Source organism: Amblyomma maculatum, chromosome 2 (assembly GCF_055883805.1).
Source record: "Amblyomma maculatum isolate TAMU_Amacu chromosome 2, ASM5588380v1, whole genome shotgun sequence".
Taxonomy (NCBI): Eukaryota; Metazoa; Arthropoda; class Arachnida; order Ixodida; family Ixodidae; genus Amblyomma; species Amblyomma maculatum.
In genome coordinates, this window is record NC_139345.1 from 101174512 (window position 1) to 101186562 (window position 12051).

Sequence of the window (12051 nt, forward strand, 5' to 3'; positions counted from 1 at the left end):
TTAATGTGATGTTTGCTTCTACAGCCAATGTGAGCTTTCATGTTGGATGTACAGCTCTGCTTCGTAGGGGTGTGTGTGTGATCACCAACATCTTCAAATAAAACGAAATCAAATTCAAACGCAGCAGATCCACATCGATTCGAAGCCAGTCAGCCCACGTAAGACACTTGAATTAGGAAGTTCACGAATTATCAATAAGAACAGAAAAAAAAATTGCTAAACAGTCAGTCATGTGCAGGACTTCAAATATGCTACAACATTCAACTTGACTATGCTTCACAATCAACAAGCGGGAGCTCTGGAGTTGTGGTCGCTGCATCATTTCTGGCAGCTAGGATTTTGGCAACATTGGTTTTGATGACTGCAGAGCATATTTTCAAACTGTAAACGATACAGTGCATTAATATCCCGGCTCATCTGAAAGCTTTTTAAATGGTGATTTTGACCCTAAAAAACCTCTGAATGCAGCCTAAAGGGTAAGAACCCCAGGAGAATTGTAAAACTATTTGATAGGTGGCAATTGTTGTTTGAAGGAAAAAAACAAAAAAGGTAATAACTTCTTCCGTAAGCTTAAAATGAAAATTCCTACTTAAGAGAGTCTCAAAAGCCACCCCGCGGGAATAACGAACGATGGCTAGCCTGGTGTAAACACGTAAAGAAAAAAAAAAAGCTAGAAAGTACACGCGGTTTTTGAACAGTGCCATGCACATTCAAAAATGGAGCACTAGTTGGAAGTTCCACAGAAGCAACAATGTTCGGGGCTGCTAATAGTGTTTAGTTCTTACTCATTGCCACAAATATTCTATTTTCCGCTAGTAAAAGGTGCAGTTGACCTCCCGCACTATACTATTTAAAGCTTGGACATGCTCGTCCTTGGGATGCGGTCGTGTATCTATTGATGCAGCTCAGTTACTAGCAAAGCTCTTTTCTATGTCCTCATGCACAAAATGGTGCCCACCTCTGTGCATGAGACTTTCCTTAAATTTTTGTCGAAGTCTCCAGTTTCGAGTAAATCGGTGATACTGGCTACAATCGCAATGACTGCTGGACAGATATGCAGGGACATTTCTCGTCTGGACTGAAGAACCGCTGTTACGAAACAATAAACAAAGGCGGACATCACCAAGTTGACTGTGTGCTTAGGAAGTGCTGTCTGGTGCTGTGAGTGCATTCCCAGGCAATCTGTGCTGGCACGGAGCATTTTCTATTGGCAATTTCAGCATGGTTCGCATGAAATGGGGACTGCTGTCAGCACTGGGCACTGCTGAACATGACGGCATCGGGCACTCGTGAACTGCAAGTCACTTCTGCTAACATGATGTCACAGTGTCATACACACATGAAGTGCGAGTATTTTCACTGTTTAACACGACAGCATGTGCGACACAAAATGTAGGCTTGCACAATGATTACCAGCAGCACGGTGCCGTGTTATCAGTCGAACTAGGGCAATGCAACACAGCTCCCCAGGTATTTGACTTGCAGGGTCTGTTCCAAAAGTAGTAGGACTCTTTTAAAAACAAAAAAAATTAATTTATGAGAATGGTACAAATGATAAAAGTTTTCAAGGTAGCACTCTTCCACGTCTACACATTGCTGCCAACAAGTTTTCCAGTTATCGTACGCCTCCAGGTACGCCTGGACCGGAATTCTGTTTAGCTCCCTCGTCGCGACCTGTTGAACCTCCTCTACCGATCCGTGATGCTTCCTCTTGAGCGTTGATTTTATTCTCTGGAAAGAAAAAGTCTGACGGGGCCAAGTCAAAGCTGTAGGGGGGCTAAGGCAGCGTTGTCACCGTGTGCTGGGCAAGATACTCCACTATGCGGAACGTTGTGCGGCTCGGCGCGTTGTCATGGTGCAGCCGCCAATTGTTGGCAATGGCTGGGCAGACGCGAACAATACGTTTTCGCAGTTTTTTGAGGACTTCCACGTAAAAAACTTCATTAACTGTTTGTCCGGGTGGTACGAGCTCCTTGTGAATGACTCCAAGTCGATCAAAAAAGCAAATGAGCATGGACTTTTGCTTGGATTTGCTCATTCGCACTTTCTTGGGACATGGGGAAGTAGGGGTGTGCCATTCTGAGCTCTGCTGCTTGCTTTCTGGGCCGTATTCAAGCACCCACGTCTCGTCACAGGTTATTATATTGTCCGAAAAATCGGGGTCCTCATTCACATGATGAAGAAGGTCCTGGCAGATCGCTTTCCAGTTGGTCTTTTGCACTTCTGACAACACTCGCGGCCCAAGCTTCAAGCAAACTTTTCTCATGGCTAAGTTTTCTGTCAGGATCTCAAAAACTTGGATTTGAGGAATGCTCAAGTTATCAGCAATCATTCTGATACTCACTCTACCGTTACTGTTCAGCAAATTTTGCACTCGCGACACATTTTCGTTGGTCTTGCTGGTCGAAGGGCGTCCGGAGCGGTCGTCGTCTTCCACTCTTTCCCTACCTTCTCGGAACAGCTTGTGCCACTCAAAAACACCTGATCTACCCATGGCAGCATCACCATAGGCCTGCTTAATCATGTCGTGATTCTCTTTGCCTGTTTTGCCAAGCTTTACACAAAATTTGATTGCGTATCGCTGATCCAGTAAACGCTCCATGATTTACCGTGATGAGGCGTTTAGACAGGTGCTCACAGTACAAGCGACCTGTGCTCTTTAGCGGCCGAAAGCTGACTGTCGATTTTCCCCAGCATTCCCAATATCCTAGTTCACCGACCCTGCGCGCGCAGACCGCTTTTCGTCCGCCCGTTCGCCCAGGAAAAAGCCAGTCCTACTACTTTCAGAACAGACCCTGTATGCAAGCTAGTGTGTAACCTGGCAGAATAAAATATCGGGTAAAATTTAAATTAGAAATCGTCAGACCAAAAACATTTTACAAATTATCCAGGAATAAAAAAAAAAAAAAGAATGAGAGTGAATTACTGACGTTTTACTGCAATACTCGTAAGAGAAATCTGGTTCCACACTGAGCTCGATATCAAAGATTTCTGTTTATGAAAAATGCAACGTGACGTGCAGCACAGATAACACGCTATTATGAACAGGTCAAATTTACAGTACTCAACTGCACTTCAGTGCGGAGAAATGAATTTGCACTCAACTTGACATTGTCAAAGTAGCTAGGTAGTATTAGAAGGGTGCCATATTTCTGCTATGATAACCACGAAGCAAAAGGCATGCATGACTAAATGCACAAGATGAAATAATCAACTGCTTTAATTTGTCCTAATCAACAGAAGAAATGGGCTGTTGTAGCATTTTTAAGGGCAATTGGACCAGACCTCACAAGTCCGATATGATTCAGCAGCACCAGAAACTATGGTAGTGTTGCTGTCAATATGTATACAAAGACCCTCAATATATAGGACTGCTATTATTAACTGGCTTTTCTAATTGAGAATTAATGTGTTAAAAGCAGAGCTGTTCAATACTACCATTATCGAAACTTTCCACAGGGCCCATGTACCAAAAAAAAAAAAAAAAAAAAAAAAAAAACCGTTTCGAATAGTCAAAATATGGGTATTGGCAGCTCCCGTGCCATTAAGAAACTGTGTCTTAAGTTGCAAACTTTCAGATTGTTCATAAACGCCCGACCACCTGGCAAATAAACTCAGCTGAAGAGACCCAGTACCAAAAATTATACCAAACAGCTGTAAAGACAAAAAAAAAAGAAGAGCTATTTTTCAGACGGCAATGGCGGCAAAAGCAGATAGCTTTTAATAGAGACTTTTAGTATAGCGTATGGACGCTTTCGTACGCTAAATGCCACCAAATTATGAAGCGTTACTCCGTGTGTTGCATCGGCGCTTTTAGTTGTCCGTACGAAAGCGCGAACGAAAACTACGGTAGCGACATCTAGATAATAAGAAAACACATTTAGGTTTTTTTTTTTTTTTTACTCGCAATGCAAAACTAGCCAAGTCTCACCGGAGCTAGTTTCTTTGCTGTTGCAGTTTTGTTGTACTCCCCAACATTGGTATTACCGTGTTGAATACTTTTACCTTGTATTGCTGTTATGGTGCGCAATGGCCTCCTTTCAGCCCCATACTGCCAAGCATATTTTTACGGATACACGCGTATAAGCAGTCAAGCCAAGGCGATCACTTCATGGCGCTGCCATGCCAACAAAGCAACGCTACTCATCAGGCTTACGGACTGCGCTGCCGCCGTGCAAAATAAAAAACAGAGGTAAATATTTGCTAATTATTTGTGCTCAATGCTACACGTGGCAAAGTGAAGACCCCGTGTGCCATTTATAGGTGGCAGCGTGCCCAAAAACGTGGTAATGAAGACAAATTCACTCTGAAGCGGGCGGATGCCGCCATCTTGCCAACGCTGATCTCCCATCATACGTGAGGGCCGGGCACGATAAACTCAAGTTTCGGCGTACGCTGGCTGATCGTACGAAAGAGCTCAGTCACAGGTATCGTATAGCGCATGCGCAGTGCGCGTCACAATATTTTTGGCGTGCGCTATTCCTCTACATGTGTCTGTGTACGCTATACTAAAAGTCTCTATTGACCGCTTCTAGATGGCGCCACAATCCATCAGCAGCCAAAAAAATGCATGCTAAAACCAGTTACTTCTTGAAGTGGAGTTTCCCAACTGGTCTGATCAAAAAGCTCTGATTACAAGAACATTTTAAGACAGCAAGTGGCCATAGCTAAGGTAAGCAGAACTTTCTTTTCATTTTGCTTCCTGTAACCTCTTCTCATAAAGACTATTCTTTTACAACAGACCAATGGAAAAGATAAGCCCCATAATGTGTCTGCATCTAGCATGTAACTCTTCAGTGTCCGCATCTGGTCAAAGATGGGTTTCTGAAAGCAGCTGTATATCATTTGTGTCGTATACATAACACAGAGTTGCCTGTCATGTCAGTGAAGAATGCGGTGGACCTACCTTAGTTTGTCACAAAACGTGGACACGGCAAAACATGAAACAAACGCTGCTCTTCGAGCCAAGGTAGCAGTAAAAGTCACCTACCATATCCTGCAGCCATTTTGCTCGCAAGCATTCACTGCAGGACATAACCAGGCACCAGAGAAATTTCCTAAAGACGCTCCTTTCATCTACCATGGTTTCAGCTCAGTTAGGACATGCAAAACCAGCCCCACCAGGACATAAACGACCGCTTCATCAGAGAAACGAATGCTCATTTTTAGTGAAATAGAATAAGAAATGCAAAACTTGCTAGTCAACACACGTCAAACCGCAGCAGGCCTCCGAGCCCAATATATCACGACTTGGTGTTAGCTAAATTGATTGCACTGAACTCTAGAACTCTCAGTACAATGCACAAGGCTGAGCTCTCCACTGGGCGGCAACTCAATGCTGCAAAGCTGTCTCAAGTGGAACAACACACCATGCTTACCAAGCTGTGGCTTTGAAATAAATACCACAACCATCGCTTTGCAATCAGAAGCACAAAGGTCACCAGTCTCACCAAAAGAAATGACATTTAAGAACACTCTGCACCACAAGGCTTGCTTTGAAAAAAAGAAAAAGGTAAGTATACAAGAATAATGCAGGCACAATGACAAGCTTTTGATGAACCAAAACGTCGGCAAGCACCCCGGGGGAGTTTCGAACTGCAAACAAAGAAGCAGAAACACAACACGAATGCATCTCCGGTGTCGCCCGACCCTGTAGTAAAACAGGAGGCCAAGAAGGGTTGCGCAAAAGGGGAATGAAAAGTGCATTACAGGCACCAGCGCACATAGCACCCAGGAGAAGCAAAAACACAAAAAAGAAAGACAGGGAATGAAGAAAGCAAAAAAAAAAAAAAAAGGATACTGTCTTCTTTCGTTCGCTCCGTGTTTTCCATTCCTGGTAGAGCAGCGGCCACACGTCTGAAAAGCTGCGTGACAAGGGAAAAACACGAGAAGAACTGATTTGAGACCACAGCATCTACCACATTTGTTACAAAGCTAGTCACAGAAAGAGAAGTACACAAAGTAATGCTACGTTTCTCAGAGTCCCAGACAACTCGAGAACGAAGTGGTAAAACGCCTCTCAAAACAGGCCCTACAAACAATAACATCAACCTATTGTGATCGCTTTAACCACCTTTCACTTGCCACAGCCACTAGGATGAGTGTGCTGGCAAATACAAGATGGCTGATCGCAATTCAATGATAACAGGTTGATACGATTTTGCTATTTTGAGGTGCCGCATGTCTTCTTTGTTGAGCTGCATCCAGCAGCTGCAGTTAAAAAGAATGAATTAATGAAGGTCTCAGCTTCACCAAAAAAAAAAACCTGCCAAAAAGCTTGATGCAGTCTGCTTTGAACTATACTCATCAAAGCTCAAACACTGCAAAATTCGGCTTCAATGAAGTCTTCGCTTTAGTGCACACTGGCCTAACTAGTCAAACACAAAATAGAGTAAAGTACCACAAAGGTAGTCATATTGTGGTTGAACTCCCCATCCAAGAAACGGCTGTTACTGGAATGGTACCTCAATGTTCATATTGAAGCTGAATAACCTGAACTGCAATATTAGAGGGTCTCTTAGATGTCTCTTAAGAGAGGAATGGCAAAAGCCTGTTCTTCTCCAATCATTAGCCTCTCATCGGCGTTCTCTCAGTGCTATATATAATTATAATTGGTTTGCAGGAAAGGAAAGGCGCAGTATCTGTCACACTTTCTCTGGCAAGTGTGAATTTGGACGGTACACCATCGCTCATGTTGTGTGACATTCCATGGCGTGCATTCAAGTGTGGGATTACAGATGACGGGAACACTAGGCAAGAACACATTTCGCGGGATCTTAAGGAGTATGACAGATCTCAAGCACGGGATTTCATTCCATGAGCTTAGAAAGGCTTTCGTCTTAAAAATAATAATTAGAGGGACACTAAGGCTCCACTTTAGGGGAATGATGCAATTGTGGCCTGTGGTCCTCTGGGATTCTTCTGCACTGAGAAATGAAAGGTGCGCAGTTTACACTGTGCAGCCTGCCTCTCAACGGAGAATGCTGAATCCACCAAGCTGCACTCCACCTTTATGCAGGTTCAGCACTCACATGCTATCTACTGGGAGGGCAGGGAGCGGGAGGGGGGATGGCTCGGTGCATATCAGACATGATTGTTAGCATGGCCACCGCATACTCCTATTATGCCAAGTCAACCAAAGACCATTAGGAACACCAACATGCAATTGGCTTCTGGCTGAACTACTACTTCTGTAATTGTCACCTCTTTAATTACACAAATACTCATTAGCATCCGGTCCCAAGACGCTACTTCCTGTGAAAGACCACACGACACAATGTGTTCACTACAATTTAGGCCTACCTCAATCCTAAGCCTACTCTCAAAAGTTGAACTTTAACACCAGAAAAAAAACTTACAAGCATTACTCATACACTAAGCACAGGCTGTCAGATGTGACAGGACGAAGCTCTATGACCCGTAAAATTCCTGCTGCGTGAATTCGCACCCATCCTGTCAGGTACTTCCATTGGCTACGGCTAGGATTAGCAATGACTATAGCGCAGGAGTTTTGTAGGGACTCTACCTGTGTGCCATTTTCTCAGCTTCATTGAGTTGATGCCGTGTAATGAATATATTTATAATTATAAGTATATAAATTGTCCAAATCTAAGCTCTTGTATTCTTAAAAAAAAGGTGGACAGAATAAAATATAACAACATATAATAAGAAAGATTCCTTTAAACATGCATACATGTTTGCATACAAGGCAAAAAGCCCACCTGTTTGACATTGTAGCCGGACTTCGCACTGGTCTCTATGAACATAACATTGAGCTCTTTTGCCTTGCGTTCCCCCTCTTCTGTGGTCACTTGCCTGCAAGTAAAACAAAGCCAGTCAAACCACAAGACAACTACAACATAAAGATCATCCATGCACATTTATCACCCGCAACAAACATCTAAGCTCGCTAAACAGCAAGCAAATCTAAACAAAGTTCGAAGTGAAAAGAAAGGAAAAGTAGAAGCTTGACCCGATTAATAACTGTGCATGAATTAAGCCACTTCCAGACAGTCGCCAAGCAATGTTATTTTCTAGCCGCTAAGAAAGCTCGCACACTGCTTTGGGCAAACCTGTGCACAGCCTCCAGCTCAACATAATGACGCAGATAAAACGTTGACAGGATTATGACGGGACGGGATACTAAAACTACAAAATGGGCCTTCAAGTGGGCCACCATTCTGCTGGAAGCTATGCAACTGCACCAGCTCTAAATGATGTCCCTGGTAGACCACACAGTGATCGTGCTTTGTGCTTTCTCACTTGGGCTGGTGAACACAAATCATTCACTGCTTGTTTGGCACGGAATTCTATGTGCTTGCTTTCCCTGCTGCTTTGCTCCCAAAGGTACCCCCCAATCACGACAATGAAACTAATCATTCCCATTTTCTCATCACGACACATGACGAGCAAGAAAGCTATAAAGAACAGCAGGAATCGAAAATCATGTGCTAGAAACGACAAACAAATTCGGAGCACTATTGTATGACCCTTGCTACATCGAGTGACTTTCTGCGGCAGGTCTACGCAACTTGTCAAAAAAAAAAAAAAGTAATCCAGCGCCCAGATAGTCTTGGCTTTCCCTCACAGCAAGCAAGGTGCTAAGCATACAGACCTCTTATCAGAGAGGTCAGTCTTGTTTCCGACGAGCATAATGATGACATCGTTTCCCCGCTCTGTCCGCACATCGTCTATCCACTTGGACGTTTGATGGAATGAGTTGGCATCTGCAACAACACACATAAATCAGATATTAACATAGTCTCTGCCAACAAAAAAGAAGCCACTAATCTCTTTCACAATCACACAGCATACGAAAGCATTTTTCATCATTAATAAATCAGAGCTAAGCTAACTCATTGCCAGTTCTTAGCAATACAGCATGGCTACATTTGTAGTATGCCCTGAGCATGAGTGCACTACAGAACAGCCCATTATGTTACATATTTGGAAAACACTCGACCACTTTGCTGATTTTGGACACTGGTAACACACAAAACAAGTGAATATTGAAGCATTTGCTAGTTTCTAATCCACCGACTAGCCCACACATACGTTGTAGAGAGACTGGTGGAAGATCGTACCCTTGACAACATAGAACAAAATAACAAGGGTTGTTGGGAGGAAGGCTCAGTCCACTAGACAGCATTTCAACAAGCTGTTCATTGATGCTGAAAAAGACAAGTGAAACTTTGGCTAGTGGATTGAGGCTCCCCTTACCCTTCTTCACTTGTTTTGTGCTATTAAAAACACACACAGGACACATTAAAAGGATTCTCAGCTGAAAAGAAGGCCCCATATGAGACAGTAAAATATCTGAACCGGAATGAAGTCCATGAGCAAAAGTTAACTTACTGGTTATATCGTAAACCACAACAGCAACTGTAGAATCTCTGATGTAACTTGGAATGAGGCTCCTAAATCGTTCTTGACCTGCCGTATCCCACAGCTGTAGACGAACCTGTAAAATGGCAAAATGGTTGAGAAAACTCTTGCAGATAGACTGGGCCCAGATTCTCGACAAAACTGCTTAGATTCACACTTCATATAGCACTGTTTATGAAAGTTCTGGTGATACATTCAGCAATTCCTCACAAGCATTCCTTAACTTGCATCAGTCATCCCATTCAGTTTAAAAAGGTTCTTAACATGCTGATTAACTATGTACTGTGTGTTCATTAACCGACTTATGCTATTTTGGTGCAGCACTAATGACCCTTGCTACATTGTTAATGTTCTAAGAAAATTGGTAACCATAATAATTTTTACCTCTATTGTTTTGCATTGTATAAATCATGCTTGGTGTTTTTATTGTTTTGAATTACCCTCCCCCTCTGTAATGTATTCTGCATCCTAAGGGTATAATAAATATGTAAATAAATAAATAGTAGAAAATATTCATTGTACTTTATGCCACAAAAGCAACTAAGGCTATGCCCCAAATGTATTTGCTTGGTAAGAAATAAGTTTTCAAGATATCTTGTTTAAGCCTTTGCTCCTTTAAGCTGAACAATGGGAAATTTCAACAAGAAATTTATCACCTAGGATCAGAGACATGCTTGTTATAAAATTGTATAGAACAGTTTTTCCCCAATTTACTGAATTCTGGATACAAAAAGTTGTTTATGGTGACTGCTTCAGCACATAGCTCACATGTAGGTTTCACTTATTTTGCAAGAATAAAGCTGTGTGTAAGGCAAGTGTGTCCTAAGCGAAGTCAACAACAAATTTTTAGTGACACATTCTTCCATTCTCTTATATATGGGCTTCATGAGGTCAACCTACTCTGACAAGGTGTAGTTTATTATTTACAGCATTATTCTATTTAATCTGCTAAAGTAAAAACTTGATTTAATGAAACCTGATTTAATAAAAACCTGATTTATTAAAAGTCCCGATTCAACTAATATATCCAATTCCCCTTTGGACACCCTATGGTCCAATGGCTTGACTAAATTGACATAATAAAGTAGACTTCACTCTCTCCGAATTTAACCAAATTTTTGCAAAAAAATGAAGGTTAAAAAGTATTTTTTGTTTACTTAGTAGAAAATGGCCAAAACTATATTGACTGTGAGCCAATGGTAACACATGGAGCAAACCTTTCCTTTTGCCAAACTGCACGGCAGAAAACGGTTTAATTCACAAGATATCACCAGTGGTAAAAAGCCTGCCAATAGACCCTGTGTCTGCAGTGTTGCTGTATGCCAGCTGTTGGATGCCCTTTATCTGCTGCGGGAGTTTGCAGGAACAAATAAAAGATCTGTGCAGTTGTTGCTTACATACCACAAGCAAGAAAATATCAGCGACGTCTTTGCTGAGAAAGAAATTTGTAGTCTCCTAAGCTCTTCTCGCCGAGTAAAATTTTCATTGCTTCTTTTCATACGTACAATTAATTTGGTTTGGTTTGTAGGGTTTAACGTCCTAAAGCGACTCGGGCTATGAGAGACACCGAAGTAGAGGACTCCAGAAATTTCGACCACCTGGGGTTCCTAGCGTGCGTTAACACTGCACAGCACACAGACGCCACTCCGTTTCGCCTCCACTGAAACTCAGCCGCCGGCGATTGGGTTCGAGCCTGGGTACTCAGGCACAATTGCATTTTCAGGGCACTTACGCTTCGAAATTATGATGCTGTGGTATTTCTCTGATGCCACAACACCATATAATAACAGATTGCGTCCATGTCTCCCTCGATTTAACGAAATAATTTGCGGCTCCCCTCAACTTTGTTCATAAATAGAGTTTTAACTGTACTCCCCTCTCAGCTTACAGTGTAGCACATTCATGAAATCTTTATAGGGTATATGCATTTCCTACTTCCTTCTACATTTTCTTCAGAGCTTGTAAAATAGGGATTTCAACTCTCTCACTGCCGCTTATTCCAACATTACTTGAGAACCAGCAAAATCTTGTATGCAATTGTTTTGTGAAATGGCAAACACACTGCCCATAACAGTAATAACTTTCCAAAAGCAATGAATTGTTATATTATGACTAGACTTTACAAGTTTGCTGGTAGAAAATATTTACATTGCTCAGTAGTAACTCCATCTTTATATTTAACAGCATTTCATGCAAGTCATACAAGTATATAAAGTAGAAAAAGAATAATGACAGTAATAAGCTACACCAAAACATCTGTTAATTACTAGACTTAATTGAATTAGGCAATGCAATAAAACCTCAATGACTAAACACAGCACACATCATTGTAAAGAAACAAAGGAGGAGGCAAATTAAAGATTCAGCAAAGTATTACGAACAAAATTCATGCATTTAGGGCAGTAACAATTTTCACAAATACAAGGAAAAGAGTGCGGTGCACCAGAACGTTTTACTTACAGTGCGGTCTTCTAGGTACATTGTCTTTGACAAGAAGTCTATGCCTATCGTGGCCTGTTGCAGTGGAGACAAGAGTAAGCATTTAGACACCAAGAAAAAGAGAACGATAGGTTACGATCACTAAAGATACTGCTGATGATGACAAAAGATACACATGCATTATGAATAGAGAAATTTCGAACATGACAAGCTCAAATACAATTGCAT

General features: G+C 42.0%; 1 protein-coding gene across 2 annotated transcripts in view; it reads right to left on the reverse strand.

Annotated features, from left to right (window-relative positions):
* Nucleotides 1-12051, reverse strand: part of Rab6 (RAS oncogene family member Rab6) — a 30651-nt gene that overhangs the window by 11691 nt on the left and 6909 nt on the right. For both annotated transcript variants that reach the window (XM_084594904.1, XM_084594903.1), the window contains exons 3-7: nucleotides 11845-11898; nucleotides 9355-9460; nucleotides 8615-8726; nucleotides 7722-7815; nucleotides 5801-5864 (exon numbers count right to left, since the gene is read on the reverse strand). In XM_084594904.1, the coding sequence (XP_084451030.1) occupies nucleotides 5801-5864; nucleotides 7722-7815; nucleotides 8615-8726; nucleotides 9355-9460; nucleotides 11845-11898 (430 nt within the window). The remainder of the gene's footprint in view (nucleotides 1-5800; nucleotides 5865-7721; nucleotides 7816-8614; nucleotides 8727-9354; nucleotides 9461-11844; nucleotides 11899-12051) is intronic.